General features: G+C 45.5%; 2 protein-coding genes across 5 annotated transcripts in view; one reads left to right on the forward strand and one right to left on the reverse strand.

The window, feature by feature from the left end:
- Positions 1-7,491, reverse strand: part of NISCH (nischarin) — a 31,542-nt gene extending 24,051 nt beyond the window's left edge. For all 4 annotated transcript variants that reach the window (XM_032990117.2, XM_042799556.1, XM_042799557.1 and 1 more), the window contains exons 1-3: positions 7,282-7,491; positions 1,465-1,548; positions 548-730 (exon numbers count right to left, since the gene is read on the reverse strand). In XM_032990117.2, the coding sequence (XP_032846008.2) occupies positions 548-730; positions 1,465-1,548; positions 7,282-7,368 (354 nt within the window). In that variant the 5' untranslated portion in view covers positions 7,369-7,491. The remainder of the gene's footprint in view (positions 1-547; positions 731-1,464; positions 1,549-7,281) is intronic.
- A 5,943-nt stretch (positions 7,492-13,434) lies between these two features.
- Positions 13,435-20,039, forward strand: TNNC1 (troponin C1, slow skeletal and cardiac type). The gene is made up of 6 exons (XM_009968222.3): positions 13,435-13,563; positions 17,432-17,462; positions 17,787-17,933; positions 18,881-18,995; positions 19,103-19,239; positions 19,863-20,039. Exons 1-6 carry the CDS (start codon positions 13,540-13,542, stop codon positions 19,892-19,894), a joined length of 486 nt encoding a protein of 161 aa, XP_009966524.1. The 5' UTR covers positions 13,435-13,539; the 3' UTR covers positions 19,895-20,039.
- The last annotated feature ends 147 nt before the right edge of the window (positions 20,040-20,186 follow it).

The raw sequence follows: 20,186 nt of genomic DNA on the forward strand, positions 1-20,186 counted from the left end.
ATTGCAATCTGAACATGAAAGCAAGCTATTGCTTCTTTCTTCAAACATACTTTTCCATAACATTCTGTCTGCTGGCTGGAACTATTTCTCCAGAGGCTACTCCATCAGTGTGTTTCTCCTGGAGAAGCACCTTTTTCTTCATTTGGGCTACTGCAAACTGTTTCAGTGAGAACCACAGCTCTAACCATTAACCACTAAGTAGTGGGGTGTGCGGATCAATTATGCAATATTCCTTCAGAGAGACAGCACTGTTGACTTCAGTCTAACAATCAATTCAGCTTCAGATTTATTCAAAGCTTCCAAATATCCTGCCAACATTTATTTTCTCCTCTTAGAATTCCTACCCACACTACTTGCCAGCCTAGTATCTACTGCAATAAAAAGTGGTGTCAAAAATATTAAAAATATGCTTTGTTTGTTACATTGTACAAAATGCTGAAAAAGCAGTTTCAGCTATTTTGTGAAGATTCTATACAATTCTCTCCAAGTCAGAGAAGGAGGAAAAGACACTTAGGCCTCCATTTCGTATGCTAAAAATAAAACTTACATATAAATGAAAGTGTAGGAAGTGTGACAGAACTTTTGGAGCAGTAACAGGGAACTTGACTAGTAAGGTTTGCAGGTAGACCTCTAATTCCTTTTGTCTTTTCTCCACCAGGCTTTTGGAATTTTTTCCAATAATCTTCTTAGGAGGCAATAGATTTTTATCTATTTTCTTTTCTGAAACAAGCTGAAAGACAGAGACCACAGTTACTACCCAACTCACCATCTGAACTTGCACAAAAGATGCAAAGGAACATATTAAGACCATGTTGCTTGATTCTGGTAAGATTCAGAAATAATTTCAGTAAATTTAGCCACTGATTTTAAAGTAGTAGGTATTTTCAGAAAGAATACTTTATCATAAAATGTAGTGTTTTCTGAGATAATCACTCACAGTAGCACAGAGCAGAATGTAACTAAGGTGTTAAAACAGAGTTACTGTTGCGTACCTGAAAAAGCAGCCCAGTCTTGAATATAGTGGACTTTTTCCCTCACTTTCACTCACTGTTTTTAATCAGCACTGGTTAGTAACTATCCCACACTACTGCCTAAGGACAGTTTTATCATCCACCCCGCCCAGAGGAGAGTCTTTGTTCCAATTCAGCTTTTGGCTACCAGATCAGCTGATCATAAACATCTCTCTTGGTAAAACATTTAATGACTCTAGCCTAAACACCACTCTTTCTTACACAAGCTACTCTCCAAGGCTAGAGCTGTCCAGGCCAACCTCCCCCAGTTCAAGAGTGTAACAGGGGCAAGTAATGTTGTTCATACAAAAAGGATTTAGTTTGCGGTTCAGATGGTATCTGGCAGATAGTTCTCGTTCTTTATTGAGGAAAGAATTTATGTCCCATACAACAGAACTACAAAAATGGTACAATGTTTTGTAGCAGATCAAGGCCACAGTTTTAATATCCTTACCTTTTCATGCAGGTCATGGAAATCACTGTAACGATGTTTGACTGTCCACTGATGATTGCCAACGCTGACTTGAATAATGTATACCTGAAAGGAAGAAATTAAAGTAAGGGTACTGCAAAGCTTTTGTCTTAAAAAGAAGCTGACTGCAAGATGTGCTGGTTAATGTAGCACTATAAGATGATTCTACATTCTTAAAGTATCATAGTTAACTAAAAGCTAATCCAAACTCTAAGGTGACTTTGCTGATGTGGGATGCTTAATCTCATTCACAAGGCTGCTCCACACACGCAGGTCATGTAAAGCAATGACTTTTATTTTTGCAGCCTAAAGGTTAATAACCAAGATCTCTAAGCTACTTCTGAAGATTTCTGCTAATTAAGTTGGTATTCATAGCTATCCACAACAAGCCTGAGACAGCCGCATCCCTTCTTCAATATACGAAGTTCCACAATGAGCAGAGGAACTTGGCAACCATCCTGCTGTCACTGCAGGGTTAAGCAGAAATCTGGATCTTAACCCTTCAAAATCTAGACAAATCCTTTGGTTGAATGTTAACTGTTTTATTCCTTTTAGGGTAAATCACACAAGGCAGCTTCCTGATAATTGTAGTGATTCTTTGGGCACAATTGTAACTATCCAAAGCAATCTACCATTCCTTTACACAAAACTATGTATTTTTAACCACACATGTACCAAACAATTCAAGATTTTAATTGTAAGTGACTTTCCAGATTGAACAGTACTGGTTCTGCAGGAAACTCACAAAACCTTTGAGTAAGCCAGAAGCAAGCCATCCCAAAAACTTTAAAGGTACAAAATAAAACACAAAGTAGAAAACAAACAAGGCTCAGCAAAACTAGTTCTACAGCTATTTGAAAATAACAAATTAAATACACTGTGTATCCAATCCAACTCGATTGGGGTGGGGAGAGTGGAAATCTATAATCAAATCTTGAGAGCATTTAATACAGTTGAGAACTTGCTTACTATCACAGATCACACAGACCTGACTCATAGCTGCTATGAGAATTATGCACATCTAGTTACTAAACCCACATGAGAAAACAAAAAGCATCAACAGCTTCAATTTGTTAAATAAAAGGCCAGTTTTCACTTATTGTTAGTACAGACCAGCACAATGCCAAACATTAAATAGAATACCACTTGCATTTTAAAAGATGAACTATATCTCATACCAATCACACTTTTGTAAGCATCTGACACTGGCTTGCTGAACAAAAACCAAGTCCTACAGAGAACTGAATCAAGATGTCTGACTAGTGCATGCAGCAAGCAACATATCAGTGTTCGGATGAGTAGGGGAAACACAGATGAATGCCAACACAGAATTACAGTCTCAATTAAGGCCTGCATCTGCTTTCCCGTCATGTTGTGTTGGGAAACAGCAGATCATGATTATTCACTGTGCCAGTGACAAACTAGAACAGGAATAACCTGAGCATTCCAAAGTTCCTATTAACCCTGAGGAAAGCAAGGAAAGACTCAAAGAAACCAGAAGATTAAAGTTAGAACTAAAGAAGTGCTGCATTTAAAAGCCATAATAAAAAGTCTAGTTCTTTTTAAAAGTTGACTGTGCTAAATTATGGCGGATCAAGCAGTATAGCTAAATGCAATGTAGATTGAATAGAAAATGCATAAAACCTCAGATTAGATACTGAAAACAAAGTAAACTTCACAGCTCCCAACTGACAGCTCATGAGACAAGGAAAAGATGTCCCTCCTCTCTGAATACAATACAGTCTGAGTAAATAAATAGTAAAGGTTTCATATCCTTTTGCTGAAAGAGAAAGCACTGACCACTTCCAGAAACATAGCACCAAACTAAACAGATGGTCTGGTCAGGAAAATACCTGCTAAGGTGGGTGTTTATATGCACTGATACAATTCCTCAAATTAAGTCTTTAAAAAGCCATTACATTCCCCATGTATAACACTGTCAGAGCTGGCAGTATATATTCACCCCTCAAACTACATCAGTATACAGAATGACAGCAACTGATTTCACATCAATACACAAGCTACCATTATCTTGAAGGATAAATACAAATGCTATATGCTTCTGTTCTCCAAAGACTTGTTTCAATATAGAATCAACAATTTTAAAGCAAGAAAACCCTAAGTTTCTAGAAAAGTCAGATATCTAAGTTCATCTTCAATTAATTTTGAGTGTGCTAGTGACAAGGCTGACAGTTGAATTTAATATTCTACAGTGACTGCCTACCTGTCAAGCCAACTGCTAGAAGGCATACATGGAGATGATGACATTCTCACATTGCACTGTCTCCCAGACATAAATATACCTTGTGAAATCTCCAGCCATATTTATGCTATAAACTGAACTTCTATCGAGATAAAATGCAAAATGTTTACATTCATAGGTTTTTCTCCTGACCATGTCTCTACCAAATTCTTCTGTCTAATAAACTTTGTATATCTGTCCATAAATCAGTTGTTTTGGCCAAGTGATACTTTATAAAGTGTTTAGCATAGCCGCAGTGCTGTGTATTTTAATGATTTTCTAAGCAGTCACTTCAAACTCTTTGTAGTTAAGTACTCACATAACCAAAGAGCATGCCTTCATCTCCCTAAATATTTAAAGGTGAAATGTGTACTAAATTATTTTTAAGATGTAGAATTTTTAAACCAGCTGTTCAATGAACAGCAGTGAGTCCAGACTGCCTTTTGTTTACTTCCTGTACACATTACGAAAACCTGTCCATCTCACTCTACAAGGAAAACTTGCATTTCTACAGTATCCCTCATCCAACTTCACATACTTCAGTACTGTCAATAAAAAGACAAGCACCTCACTTAGATGACAGAGATGCCCCCAGGAAGCCTGGGACACAGGTGTGACTGCATCCAGTACAATCCAAATTCCAGAGCAGTGATGTAAACCCATCTCCTCAAGTAGCTGGACAGTTTACACCCATTCAAGGAAGCCAAGGTATTTTCCTTAAATATCAAAGCTAGTATTTATATTTAAAACAGCTGCAAAATACAGGAAAAGCAGGAAGGCAATTCTAGGCCAAACAAATGGATAGCAGGAAACAAATGAAGCACTGGTAGTCTTGAGGCCTTCTAGCAACCAGCCTGTGTTCAGCATCTAGCTGGACCAGCACATGCAGGAGAAATACCTAGTAAAAGCACTCATACTTTTCTAACTCAATAGAAAAAAAAACATCAACAAGTGCAGTATTTTTTCCTGCTGGATTTATCCGTACCTTGCCTTCCACCCTAAATCCTCCAACTAGAATCACATTTTTAAAAGTACCTTCAAAATTACACAGAACTGTGGGCTTCCCTGATATATTTTACAGGATTTCATCTCACAATTGTCAAATGGACATAATTAAAATAACTCTCCTTCTATTGAGATTATGAGCTCTGAAATACAAAATACAGTGGGAAGCACACATGCCAAAAGAAAAACAACTCTTTCAAAAACAAGGGTGTGAATAGGACCACTGCCACCTTGACTACTACATGTTAATGGATAAAGATGCAGTTTGTTACTGCTGTATTTCCTTTCCCATTTTTACCAGATTTGACTGACTTTTACACCATCTTTTTCTTCATTTCTTCACTTATGCTCTGGTACAGGCCTTTATCACATCCTTAAGTGTCGGTGATCTAATTTTGAACACCAAACACAAATGCCGATTTTTGTAAAACATTTCACCCTGTGAATAATTTTGTAAAATTCCTATTTTTGTTTAAAGATCTCTACATTTCTAATGGCTCAGGTCTATCTCATATAAACAGGCTGCAGGCTTGAAGTCCTGCTAACAGTTGTTGGAGACAGGTAAGCTTAATGCCACAACTCCTTCAAAAATGCAGCAAGAGAATAAAAGTAGGACCAAATACTGGTAAATCTTGCCTTTTGAACACCCTACCTTTAAAGCTCCCAAGAAAAATAGCATGGTATTTCCAGAACCATAATCACTTAAAAAGAAATCTGGCCTTGAAAAAATAAGCTTCCCTGGGATTAGCTGCAGCAGCTTAAAATGTTATCCCCCAACTATCAGCTGATCCGCAGAACACTACCTGAAGCAAAGTTATACACCTGAACTACAGCTCGATATAGCACATTAATGGTACTACCAAAGGTTGGCTGTACCACAGTACTAGTTTGCAGGCAGAAGCAGCAAAGTAGCAAACGTTTCATCTCCTGTGTCCATAACCTCCAGTGGAATAAGGGGAGAGATAACATTTTCACATGTTCTCAACTAAATTCACTTGAATTTCTCATTGACTGGTATTGCAAAATACTAATGAAAATTCTCAACGTCAACATTAACACTGCTGAGTCTTGGTTCACATCTGAAATGGAAGCTTCCAGTCACCATACCACAAGTCTCGCCGTGCCTCTTGACTGCTCAGAGACCTTTGCAAGGGAGATGAACCACATCCTAACGCACACAGTGGTAACATCTCAACAGCATCTGCATGTTTCTATTTCTATGATATATTTCTGTTACTACACATCACATAACTAGCATAACAGAAAGAGCTGAAGCAATTTTCAAGAATTTATTTTAAACTTCTAACCAACTCCTTCACTGAATGCTCATTACACTTTTGTCTGTAAATACGGCTACTCACCACCTGACAGCCTTTCCCACACACTATTTCAAGGGTTGTCAGTTGGAAAAGAGTTAGGTCCTTCATGTAGTACAACTGTGTACATGCTCTGCCCTATTAAAAACTCAGAAATCACTCTCCTGTTGCTCCCGTTTCTCTAGGTACCCTTTCAGAGGCAGTAACCTGAAGCATTACTTGCAACTATTACACAACTTTACAAATACTGCCTTTCTGGACTATTGTTCTCCTTTCTCTTTCAGGCTTCTACAGCATTCTACCTGAGGTCAATAAGCACATTCTACAAGAAAAAAAAAAAATTCAAACCATACTAAAATAAGGTAGCAGCAGAAAACATTTTTAGTTATATAACTAAAGGGTGGTGTGCTTGAGATGTTTTCTGTCTGCAATTATGCTGAGGTTTGTGTTATGATGAGCTTCTTCCTGAAAAACAGACCAATTAACTCTTGGTAGAATGCAACCAGTTACAAAACAAGTTATACATCAAAAATTTAATTCTTTCCCAAAACAAAAACGCTGCTGACAATCTACTTTTTTTTTTTTTTTTGTTAGGGTAGGAGAAAAAACTGTCTATCCCAAATCATCTGATATCCTTTGAAAATAATACTAGCTTTTCAAGAGGGATTTTTTATGGTATTTTCATCTGAAGGTAAGGTTTTCTACTATATTTATTCCAGCTTTAAAAGCTATGTTTACTCCGTATCAATTTTTCATAATCATATGCACATATACAGACACCTACACGCATATATATGTATAGATATATATGGGCAAGAACATGACATTTGCAAACGCAGCCTCCTCTAAAACAGCAGCTCTCCCGAAGGGCCAGAGCTACGAGGAGCTCAGGGGGCGATTTTCAGCGGCTGAGACCCGCAGCCCCGCAGCCTTCGGGGCACATTTCCCAGACCACGCGTCCCTCCACAGAACCAGCAAGGGTTCAGTAACTTCTGCCAAATTCTTCTCGCTCTGGCTTTAGCGCGGGTACAAAACGGGGCCAAGAACCGGCGGCACTAAGCGGGCGGCAGCGCAGCGCCAGCCCGCCCTCAGCTCGCTGCCCCCGGTAACCCGCAGGCTGCCTCAGGCGGGCCCGCTCCCCCTCACCGCCACCATCACCCGCTGCCTCACGACCCGAGCCCCTCACAGACCAGCTCCGCCACCTCCCCGCCCCGCCGTCTCCCCCCGGCCCCGCACCGTGTACGTCTCCACCAGCTCGGAACCCAGGACTCGGGCCTCCCGCGGGGGCTCTTCGCCGTCCTCGCCCCCCGCCGCCGCTTCCATGACGGCGCGAGAAGCGCAGGGCACCGGCCGCCGCCGCGCTCACACCGTCACCGCTCCCATCCGGCCGCCGCCACCGCCCCCAGCACCGGCACCCGGCCCACCCTGCACTCCCGCCGCCGCCATCTTGGCTTACTCCTCTCCCCCCCCCCCCCCGGGGCGCGGCCCGCCCCGCCCGCCGCCTGTTTATTGGCAGACGCCGCCGGCGGCACAGAGGCGGGGCTTTGCGGTGGGGGCGGGGCTTGGCGCTGTGAGAGGCGGCACTTTTGCCCGTGGAGGCGGGGCTTATTGTGTGGGGGCGCGCATGCGTGCTGCTTCTGTCAGGGGAAAGTGCTCTGGCTTGTGTGTGGCACTGCTGCACGGTGCAACGCGGGGCTGTGCAATGCAACACCGCGCTGTGCAATGCATCGCGGGGCTGTGCAATGCAACACCGCGCTGTGCAATGCAATACCGCGCTGTGCAATGCATCGCGGGGCTGTGAAATGCAATGCGGGGCTATGCAATGCAACACAGCGCTGTGCAACGCGACGGCGGGCTGTGCAATGCAACACAGTGCTCTGCCCTGCAGCACTGTGCAATGCAATGTGGTGTATGTGCAATGCCACGCCGTATGATAGAGCGCTGGGCAATACCACGCTGTACAGTACTAGGCTGTGCAGTGCACTACACCGTGTGTAGTGCAGGCAGCTCAAGAAGGTTCAGGCCTGCCCAAGCTGGATGAAGGCTGCTGCAGACTGGTGTGTGCAATGGGCACAGTGCAGAGCTGGCTTTGTTGGGAGGTGCAACACCGGTGGATACTAGCACTGGGCATTTGAGATTGAACTGCAGAGGGCAGTCCTGCCTGCGGAGGGCTGATCTCCCTAAGAGCAGCCAAAGTGGCACCTCCCGCAGCTGCAAACAGCTCTTGATGGCCATCTGTGGCCACCATGTGCAGCTGCAGACTTGGACACTGTCAAGTTGGGCCGAGGTGCTGCTGCAGCGGTTCTGTGACCATCATGCCTGGTGCTGGTATCCCAAAAGAAGGATTCTTTCAACCGGTATGCAAGCCAATACACACAGGGTTGAGATATTTCTTTTGTCCCATGTCTGCAGAGAGTGGGATGCTAGGTGGTGAGCTCACAAAGCTAGCACACTCTACAAAAGAACTTCAATGTATTTATACACTTCAAACTACACCAATACACATTTACTGGAATGACCAGTGGGTATTTTCTTATCACTTTCTCCCTCCTTGGTTAACAACAAGCCTCATCTCTATTTGAAGTTACAGTGTCTTTTAATTCTTCTGCACAAACTCAAAGGGTAAGGGGTAGGGGCGGGCACTTCTTGGTTTTAAATTGAGACCGTGGTCACGGTGTCTCCCTGTGGCTTTTCCCTTTCTCCCAGTTACTGCTGATTTTTGCTGGCTCTGTGATTCTCAGGCTATCATCCAGCCTCGGGCGCTTTCTGGGGCAGTATGGTCCCCTCTTACCAATCCCTAGCTCCTCTTCAAGGGCACAGCCATTAGCCAGACCTGCACTGTTTATGCAAAATCTCAGGCTTACACAATAGAGCCAGAGATTAGTGGTCCTCCTTCGAAGATCAGTGCAGTACACTGGATCCTAAATTAAAGTGTCCTTATAGTTTAGGCATTAACCCAGATTTATGGTTTTACTCAGCCTACAGTGCCACCTCAAAAATAGAGCTGAGAAGCTGGCCTGATGGCTCAGACCTGCATGGACCCAGCCCAGGGCCTCAGGGATAAGCCCAGAGTGAAGTAAGGGTGTTGTTTTATTGTCCCCAAACTGGGTTCTCTCACCCAGTGTGCAATAAACTAAGTAACACACTGAGTCAAGATACTTATTTTTAATCTACCGAGTAGGGTTCCAGGCATCTAACACAGCCAGTACACCAAACAATTACAAAACAGAGTTTATATAATTTCTCAGAGTTAGTAAGGGAACCAAGGATTGCTTGATTAGAAAATGCAACGTGTTCAAAAATAAGGTATATAATTACAGCTCAAGTGTTACTTCATTATCATATTGTTTACATATTACAAAGGTGGGATTTTCACATTTAAATGAGGGTTAGTTTGTATGAGGTCTTGGTTTTGGCTGAAATATCTAGTTTTAAAGCCTCCTTCCTGTTTTAATTGCCTTGGCATAGCAGAGTGTGATACTATCCTGACATATATTTGGCTCCCAAGGCTAATCTTGACAACATCTTGCAATATATCCTTGTGTCCCTAATTAGATGTTTCTCCTAGTTATAATGTTTCACTTGACCTAATACCCTTCCATACTAATTCTCAGAGACTTTACATGACAGTTTGAGGTGACCTCACTGACTTAATGAACTTTGCTTAAACTGATGCACTGTCCCACTCAGCACAGGGAAGTGTTTAAAATCTGTGCACATGAAAGGGATCTTGCCAGGAATTTGTAACACGAGTGGAGAATCTTAAAGGGTGGTGAGCAAATCCTGCTCAGCCTTTTCCCCCATGAGCCCAAGTTGCCCCAAGGGCAAGTCACAGGAGGTTTGGGTAAAAAAGCACCTTCCAACAAAATGAAGGTGACCGTTCTACGTCCTTCCTTATGCTACCTAAGGGAGGATGCAATTAGCTCCAGTGTAGCGTCATTAATAATAGGAAAAGTGCCAAATGTCCTGGGTGCACATGTGGCTTTCCAAGTCGTATGGACAAAAAGTATTTCCTCGGCAGAAGAGAGCTGTGGTGCAGAGGGAGTAACGCTATAGGGGCAATGCTGGCATTTGGCAGATGCAACCAGGACCAAGAGGCAGATAAGCAAACACACATCTGCAAATGGAGCTGGATACACCTATTTTGATTTTACTTTCGTGGCAAAATGCTTTCCCTTGATCAGAACCTAGCCAAAGGATGATGTGTGTAAGGAGAAAAAGGTAGCCCAAGTGGGATTTTCTAATGCTATCCCAGCATCAGCAGGAGCTGCTGCTGAGCTCAGCGTCTTGATGAGATAATAAGTGGTTTCTGAGAGCACCTTTAATTAAGCTTCCTCTGAATGTCCCATCTCCTTAATTAAATAACAATTTACAGCACTCACATGGCTGTCAGTTTTGATAGGTTCCCTTCTCCTATTCCTAAAACAATTTCTGCCTGTGGGTGCTGAGGCGGCTTGTGGTGTGACAGCCCTGTCCTGGCTCCTGGAGAAAATGCATCAATAGGATCAATGAAGCTGGGGAAGGGAGCAAATGGGGGCTCATTCAGCTAAAGCCCTCCTCGAAGGGTTTAGGTAGCACTAAATTAAAGAGCTGTGATGTCAGTGGGTCTGGCCCTGCTCAGGTCTGGGTGCTCCATGTAGGGAAGGGGGGATGCTGGAGTATTTTCCTGTTGTTTAGATCCATGACAGACTGCCCAAGGACCCCTGCAAATACCCCTGACCTCAAATAAAGTTGCAATTTAGCTGGGCTTCTGCTTTTTATTTCCTTATATTTGATACATTTGATAAGTAGATGCTTCTACCTGTTTTGCAATGGGTTGCAGCTGCCTGGAAAGGAAAACCTGAACCAAGATTTTGGAGAAAAAGGTGCAGTATATCCTTCTGCTTGTCTTTGTACCTTGGATTGACTGACAAGTACAACAGCATGTTGGGATGCAGCTGAAGCCCAAGTTAATGCACTGTACCTAACTGCAATGACAGCTGGTGTGCCACCAAGCTGGCCACACGCCCAGATTAAGGTCACTTCTGTTGGCAACCCTCTTCAGGCTATAACTAGCTGTGCTCTGTCTCTGCTATGGGTCTTGTGCAGAGAGGCAAGAGACGCAGCAGAAGTGGATGGTTTTCCTTGGGACAACCCCATGCCTGCTGCAGCAGCCTCCCCCTGCGCTTTGCACAGCAGAGGCACTGAGTTTCTTTACAAAACCCCAATTCCCTATACTTTTGTAAGCAAACCACTCCAGAGAGCCAGAGGATGCTGGAAGCTTTGTCTCCAAGTAGCAAGCGGCGAGGCAGGGGTTGGTGTGACACCCCTCGCTTGTGCTTCCCTCCCATGGAGGAATATCAGCTCGCGCTGCCTGATGGATTTCATCCTTCCCCTTTAGGTATATCCATGGTTTGTGAGTCTGTTCGCATCAGGTGTTTGCAGAAGCGTGGCTTTCCTGTGTCAGTGTGCATGGTGTCAGTGGCCCAGGTTTCCCCTCTAAGCAGACAGAGACCCTTCTTCTACATCCTAGCCTGGATTTCATCCCAGCTGCTCCAGGAGTGTAGCCACGACCCTTTGAAGGCAATGTTAGAGCTCCTGCTCCTGCCATGCATTGGCCCTAGATATATTCTGACGCATCCCAGGGGCTGTTTTCAGGGGGATGACTCAGAGCCGTCGCCTCCCTGGATGGAGGGATGGGGCCAGGCGTGTTTCTTCTCCCTCTGCCAGCACCCGCTGCCCCGCTGGCTCCACAGGCAATCCCAAGGGGGATAGCAGCCTGGGGCTGGGGTTCTGCTCAGGGCAGTGCTTCACTGGGGGGTCTCCACGGGGGTGGCCAGGAGGGCTTGGGTGATGGTTTGGTGGTGGGAGACAGCAGGTCTGCCATCCCAGCATGTGCCTTCACCTAAGGACAGGTTCCATGCCCTTTAACAAAATAACTATTACCCTTTGCGGTATTTTCTGCCTTTTCTATGTTCAAGGCAACCAAAAATATCAACATGTTCCAATTCTGAAAACTAACATAATTCAAAAATTAATTCCTTAAATGCAACTATTTTCCTTTTCATTACATCTACCATCCCCATGCTGAGAAGAGGCAGAGCCTGACTGAAGCCTGGGTAAATCAAGGCCAGTGGGTGCCTGCAGGTCCGCAGTTCATACCAGGCTCTGCAGCAAGTTAATCTTTCAGGACTGCAAAACTCAGGAGGATGTGGTGTGGGGACAGAGCTCTGCGCTCACCCACACCCTTGCTTTGTGCTGACACCACCCTGGGTCCCTGGCTAATGCCACTTTGGCTAGGCGTTACATGGGGGCAGCAGTTTTTTCATGCAATATGGTTTCTATTAAAGGGAGAAGGGACTGTTAGGAGAGATGAAACCTAACAGCTTCATTCATAGTATTTTCAGTTTTGCTAACTAATGCTGATATGAGCTAGCTGGAGGCAAGACTTCACCCTGAGCCGCCAAAGCCATCTGTAGCTCCTTTGGACACAAGAGGGAGTCCTGAATCACCAAAAAGAGAGGCTTGTTTTTTGTTGCTGTGAATTCAAATACTTTTCCCTGCACTGAGAAAACACTGGTTATCACTTGGAGGCCTTTGGCATGCTTTGGTCTCCACCATAGTGGGGTAAATCCACAGTAAATCCAAGAGCATGGATTTTCCCTACTTGCAGTGGGGACAGGTCACCTCTCTGGTTGGGAGAAGTGAGTCCTGGTTTCCTAAAGGTCTGGGAATTATCCCTGAAATCAATCAGAGTTGATAGCGTCCTCACCCCACCCTCCGCATTTCACAGCCCCAGCTAAACGCAGAAAATGGAGGCAAAACTCCATCTGCCTCCACACTTCTCCTTGCCATGGCTTTGGGACTGCACAGTCCCCCCGTCCTTGGCACCCACCTGCACATGTTATCGGCTCCTCTGAGAATATTGGCCCCAGCTGCATGTCTCCCATGGGTTTGGGGACAATTGGCAGAGGGGACAGGGAGGCCCCAACACCCCCTGTTCCTACTGCCCCTGGGAGGCATTTGCTGCTGGATGGGGCTATTTTGGGTGGCATGCCTTTCCCATATTACCCAGTTTAATTAGGCACAGTATAATCTTTCTAACGCAGCTTCCAGCGGGGGAACACATGGGAGGTGGAGGTGACATGGTGGCACGCGTCCAGTCAGGACAGCCAAATACCGCAATTTATCAGGAACGGTCCTGCTGAAACCCAACTGAAAGGGCTCGCTCATTCCCACATCAGTCACGAGGAAAAACCTCCAGCTGCCCCGGAGCAGGGCAGGGGCTGGCCCCGGACATGCCAGCCCCGGGCTGGGCAGTGTCCCCATCCCAAGGCATGCAGACGAGGCATTCCTGTGGGGACGGGGATGGGACGGGGACGGGCGTGCGGGGTTGCCGGTGGGCTGGTCACATCCCCTGGGGCGGGCAGCCCCTATATCAGTGGGGCTCGCAGGGGCAGCGCCGGCAGAGTGTGATCCTGACGTCCCCCAGCCCCTCACCCACCCTCTCCAGCCATGGATGACATTTATAAGGCAGCGGTAAGTGCCTCCTTTTGGTGCTGTGGGTTTGGGGTTTTTTCTTTTTCTTTTTTTTTTTTTTTTTTTTTTTTTTTTGGGGGGGGGGGGAGGTGTTAAAGGGTTTTGGGGGATTTTTATAGTAGATTCCCCAAAGCTGTGACAGAGTTAATTCAACAGAGCAATGCAAATAATAAATAATTATAGGGTGACAACTTTTGGTTAACATCATCATCCAGGACACAGACCTTTCCCATTGATGGCTCTGAAGGTTTCACACACCTCTTGTAAGCGTGAAACTCTCAACTGCGCTGCTAAATTATTTACAATTTCTCTCCTGGTTCCCTGCTGTAAGGCAGGGAGATGGCCACAGGTGAAGATATAAATCTTAACAAAATCTTAGAAATATAATATAAGCTTAGCCCAGACAAAGCAGATCAGCTTTTCCCACAAAATGGATGTTATTTGTATGGGTTAAACCTCACCCTCTTCTTTCTGGTGCTTTGTAATTCTGCCATTGCTACGTTTGCCCCTTCCTTAGCTGAATATTTTTCTGGGAGAAATAAAAAACCCCTGGGTTTTGTAGGTTATTTCCAGACATCCTCCTCTGCTTTGCTGCTCCTGATATCGGCTCTGCAGAAATCCAGAATGTGAGCTATGCTCCCAGGGAACGCAGAGCATCCCAGCGGCTATTTTAACTTACACAGCTGCATGCTGCGCTCACTGTGTAAACCCAAACTATTTGGTCTGTAATAAGAACACTACATTATTTTGTAATGTAGACAGACAGTGATACGTGAAAATAGATTCTGGGTTGTGTGGATTGCTACTTTGACCCTTCCATAACTGGAGTTAAAATAAAAGCTGCTTAGTGATTTTTTTTTTTCTTTTTTAATATATAGTTGATCAGGTCTGATTTTAACCAAGGGCCCAAAAAATACATCATACAAGTCTTATTTTAAATCCAAGGTTTTTTAGAGGGAAGAAAGCTAGTGCTTGATACGTAATTGAAGAAAATACCAAAATGCTCACACCTCTCCTGTCCTTTGGTCAGCTCTGAGCCTCATAAAATGGAACCCCCCTAGGGATCCCGATAGTGTGAAAAGACTCAGGAAAGGCTGTACAATAAAATGCCAAGTCCCACAACCAACATCTTCCAAAGGGAGAAAAATGTGAACTGTAAAATCAAAGAAAATACAGGCTTTTTTAATTAAGCTTTTTAATGAAATATGTTCTCTGTGACTCAAGGCACAGGTCCTCTCCTTATTGTTTAGGGAGCTCATGTCTGTAATTAGAGAGAAAGGCTGAAGTGATGTGCAAGCTGGCGATAACCACAGCCAAAAGGGTCTGTCAGCTGAGGCAGCATGCTCACAGCATGTGTAGAAAGCCTCAAAAAGAAAGGATTCCCCGCCTGCAAGCTCAAGCCCCTCTCCAAATCTCTGCCCCAGAAATGGGAAAAAATTCACAGATGAAGGCCTGTGGGCTTCAGCAGGGTTGGACCATGAAGTAATTTAGCTGAGAAAAAGTAACTGCAGCAACAGAGAACAACTCAAAAATTCCTACCTCAGATACCAAAAACTTACCCCAAACATAGAGCCCTTGACCAGGGAGATGGGCCACACAAAAGACCTGATGGGCTCCCATGAGGATTTTGCTGCTGGTTTGAAGGTGGGACTGTGCTAGTAAATGTGGGGCTCAAGTCCCAGGCGTTAACTGCCAGCACCTTTACAGAGGCAAAAGAAGTTCAAGCCAGGCACAGCTGAGACAAACAGCTTTCCTGTGGATCTATTCCCCAAGATTTTAACTGTAAGAAAACATTTACCTCGAAAAAAAATTCAAGACCTTCAACTTCCACCTGTTTGATTTCAAATGGAAACGTGGGATGAAGAAGAGAACTGATGAAAGCAAAATACAGCAGATTTGGTGTTACCATGGCTGCCGCAGTGCTGTGAGCTTAGTGCTTGTCTTCCCACATCAGACAGAGAAATCTGTCCCTGCAGTGATGTGGAGGGAAAAGAAGACTAAAGCCACAAACAGCACCCGTGTCCAGATGGCACTATAAGCAGCTCAAGAGGCATCTCTGTAATAAAAGTGTCACTCTATTGTTACAATGCATTTAATTTACATAAAGCATAGCTCCACATCTATCACTTCAGTAGTCAAGGAAGCTTCAAAAGTGAGTATTTTTTTTATTTGCTGCATGGTGGCAGCATATATTAATATATTATATTTATGCCAAATTCCTTACGTGCAGCCAGAGAGCCCAATGGATTTTCATCTTGCCCACTCATGCCTAGATAAGGGTGTACAAACACAAAGCTATTTTGGGAACATTTTTAGGCTCTGTTAAGCAGCTCTGAGAACAGTGCCAGGGACAAGTGTCCAGATAAAGGGCCGCAAGGATAAATACCAAAGCCTGGGAACAATCGGGGAGCTCATCTTTATCTCCAGCACCTCTCTCACTCGGGCTTATAAATAGTGAATGCACCAAGAGGGTCATGTTACCCGAGCGGCAGGACAGTGGCCGTGCACATCGGCAGAGGGGGTGTTGCAGCTGCCCTCGCTGTGCCCAGATGGTGGCCACGAAGGGCCAGCAGCTGCCTGCCTGCCTTCACCGGCGCCGGGGCCACGGTGGGCTTGGGTCTCCTGCAACAGCAATCCTGCTGTGCCCTCGGTGCTTTCTGACTTGAAAGTCTTCACCTCCTGGTGCATGGGGAGTGGGATAAGGCTCTCTGCCCACTTCCCACAGGCCCTGTCTTGCTTAAAAAAACCCACTTTCCCTGCCTCTCACTGCAAGCAGGAAGAATTTCCAGCTGGCTTTTGCAAAACTGTTGCTCTTTGGGGCAAAAGCATCAGCCTTCCCTCAGAGACGGAATGCCACAACCCTGGGTTGTGGGGCTCTGCCCCAACCAAAACATGGCAGGGATGGGTGTTGGGGACCACTGCACGGCATGGTAGTAAGGAGACATTAGTGGGGTCAGGCACCCTCTGCGGGGGCCAGAGGTAGTCCTGGCAGGGGGTCATGTCTGGCTGACTCCAGAGAGGCTGTTGACCAGCACAGGAAGGAAAAATCACCATTTTCATGGATGCTACCGAAGGGACCATTGGACACGGTGGTGGGGTCATCAATTTTAAATAAGCAATACCTACAGGCAGGAATGAAGCCAAAGAGGGAAATGCACTTAAAGAAGTACAACACAGAGTTGACAGATTCCTCTTTGCTCTCCTCATTGATTATTTTCATTAGTTCACGCTAACTAATAAGCTCCCACTGATTGTCTGTGGGGAATGAATTAGGGTAGATTTTGGGAACAATCTGCCACGCTGTTTCAGCTAACATCTAATGGCTCCATGGGCCATTTCTTCGGGGAGCTACCTAACACAGCCTAAAGGGAATAGCAGCTCCCTTCAGAGGCAGAAACCTTTGTGATAAACACTGACTCAGATGGAAATAGACCAGCTCTCAAAGCTTTGGATAGTGCAGGGAGTTTCCTAAATCGAGGGCTGAAAAACAAATTCACATTCCACTGTGAAACCTGCCAGCAGCAAGAAATTATCCCCAAATGGGTGACAGAGACAAATGCTTTTCCCTGTGGGTCTACCCTGCTTATGCAAAGGCTACTTCTGCTGCACATCAGATGCTGCTGTTCTAGGGAAATGATGCTTGTTTCAAAGGAGTTTGGAATAGTTTTTTTTTAAGAGGAAGAATCTCTTAGACTACAAAAAGTTGAGGTGTTAAAACCCCACTGGTCATACATCCTGTAGTCCATGAGGGTGGCTGTTGTAAGGCTTTGTTGACCTTTCCAAAGGCTGTTGAACAAATAACATGTCCTTTTAACAATTAGTGATGCTGACAAGGAAAAATGACTTGGTCTCTGCGTTTTCCTTACAGGTTGAGCAGCTGACAGAAGAGCAAAAAAATGGTAGGTGCATCTTTAACCACAGCCTAAAGATAAGATCCCCAGCCAGCAGCCCAGCCTGCCTCAGCAATTACACCCCAGAAAATACTTTGGCCAGACTGGCCAAAGCAGGGCATGTCCCAAGGATTTTGATCCACCAGCATTTCAAGCAAAGCAGTTTCTGTGTGTGTGCTCGGGTGTCCCCACCATACCGTGCCCAGGCAGTGCAGGGGTGCATGGGCAGGGGTGGCTGTGACTGGGACAAGCCCCCTGCCCTGGGGCCACCCACCTGCAGGGTTGAGGTGTGGGGCAAGACACCCCCTCATCTCCTCTCCCCTCTCTCCCCAGAATTCAAGGCTGCCTTTGACATCTTCGTGCTGGGAGCAGAGGATGGTTGCATCAGCACCAAGGAGCTGGGGAAGGTGATGCGGATGCTGGGGCAGAACCCCACCCCTGAGGAGCTGCAGGAGATGATAGACGAGGTGGATGAGGACGGTGAGAGATTTGGGTTTCTTCCACTCTCCCAAGTGCCATCTTTATGTCTGGAGGCATGGGGGGCACAGTGCAGGTCAGGAGTGCTCAGCACCTGTGCGGTACCAGCAGGATCCGTACTGGGGACAGTTGCAGCTTGTGGGGAGCAACCTGCAGTGCTGTGGTTCTGAAGGACACTAAACACCTACCAAACTTCAGTGTGGTTCCTTTAGGAAATTTCCAGGCAAAGAGAAACTGTAGAAATTATTATTTCTATAGTGATCAGACTGCTTGAACTGGTTTTGGGGGGTAAGCTGAAATTGCACTAATCCATTTAGAAAACAAAATATAGGCTGAATGAAGCAACTGCCCTTTCAGAAATGCCACAATTACACGATTCTATTATTGGAAAAGTCTTTTACTTCTCGAGTGTACATGCACACACGCATAAATAACTGTCAATACTGATTACATCAGTGTACCATTGATCACACATAACAAAATACACAGTGAATAAATTGGGCAGAAATACCATACTAAATAACTGGAATATAAAAAAGCAGTTAAAAATCAGACAAAAAAAGGAAAACAGCTGTGTCATTGAAAACAAGAGTACTGTACTGCTGGTGCAAAAACACACTGCATGAATATTTGCCTTCTCAAGCTTTTATTATTAATAACTAGAGATGGACATGCATTTCCGTAGCAGGAATTTCCATTCATTGGTGCTTCCACTAGGATTTTTGGTTCATTTTGCCTTGGCAAAAAGACTGCAAAAGGTAAAACTTCAGTGATGAAGTTAGGGTGCAGGGTCTCAGTCACTAATGCCAGGGTCCTGAAAGCTGCCAGTTGCTGCAGATCTGCTCTCCTGAGTTTTGGCCCTCGGTTACTAAAGAGAAGTGTGATCTCTCACCTGGCATTGCCCAGCCGCCCACCAGAGCGCCAGCTGACGGTGTTTATTCTGCCTGCAGGCAGCGGCACTGTAGACTTTGATGAGTTCCTTGTTATGATGGTCCGGTGTATGAAAGATGACAGCAAAGGAAAAACTGAAGAGGAGCTCTCAGATCTCTTCAGAATGTTTGATAAGTAAGAACTGTGACAGCAGCATGGCGGGGCAGTGGGAGCCATGCAGGACCCTGGCTACCCCTCCCCAACATGTCAGTCAGCTCCTGAGCTCTTCTGTCCTCACACAGAAACGCAGATGGCTACATCGACCTTGAGGAGCTGAAGATCATGCTGCAGGCGACAGGAGAGACCATCACTGAGGATGACATAGAAGAACTGATGAAAGATGGTGACAAAAACAACGATGGCAGGATTGACTATGATGGTAGGACCCTTTCCGGCATGCAGTTTTGTCATGAGCCCTTGAGTGTACCCTGGGCAGCTCCCATGGTCTTGGTTGCCTTCTTGGACCGGCATGAGCTCATGCAGGCAGTGCCTGGCAATGTGCCTGACCACAGCCAGCGTTTGCACAGGGATGGGGCGTTTCTTATGCTTGTGAAATGGTAGCAATGGCCTGGGGCTGCCGTAACTGGCCCCATGCTGTGAAATCCAGCCCATAGTGAAGCCATGCTGCTTTTCACCAGAGACCTGCCCATCCCCTCCTGCCCCCTGAACATAAGGACCATCTCTGAATGTAATACTACTGAAATGACCCCCAGACCATTTCTGAGCTGAGCTGGTGGCTGTGTCTCTCCCCGGGTGCTCACCTCCAGCATTTTTGTGGCAGCTGAGGGTGATGCTGGGCTTCAGTGACATTTCCAGTGGGAGTCATGAGGAGTCCTCACTGTGGTCAGAGGAGTGGTAGCCATCCCCTCTCAGCTTCTTGAGCATCAGAGGGATGGAAAAGGAGACAGGGCTGGGGAAAGCTGCCAAGAGCACACTTGGCAGCTGTGAGGGCACTTCGGTCCCACCTCACACCCCTTGTCTCCAATGTCTTCCCCTTGGCAGAGTTCCTGGAGTTTATGAAGGGAGTTGAATAAACCTGAGACCAGATCAACAGCCTGAATCTCCTAAACCCCTCCAAGCTCTGCATCTCATCTCCTTGGCTAAGTCCCCTGGCTACCAGCATGAAGACTGAGCGCTGAGAAGGGTGGCCACTGGGAAAATAAAATGTGTTAATACCAAGTGCCTCAGATGGTTGTTCGTTGGCGATTTAGTGAGAGCTTCACCTTGGTTGCATACTCAATGATTAATGGGGTCACATTAAGCACCCATGAGCCATATCTGGAAAGGTGACTTCACAGCTGGAGCTTTAAACCTCCAAGGAGGTAT

This window comes from Tyto alba, unplaced genomic scaffold (assembly GCF_018691265.1).
Source record: "Tyto alba isolate M040663 unplaced genomic scaffold, T.alba_DEE_v4.0 Super-Scaffold_3, whole genome shotgun sequence".
Taxonomy (NCBI): domain Eukaryota; kingdom Metazoa; phylum Chordata; class Aves; order Strigiformes; family Tytonidae; genus Tyto; species Tyto alba.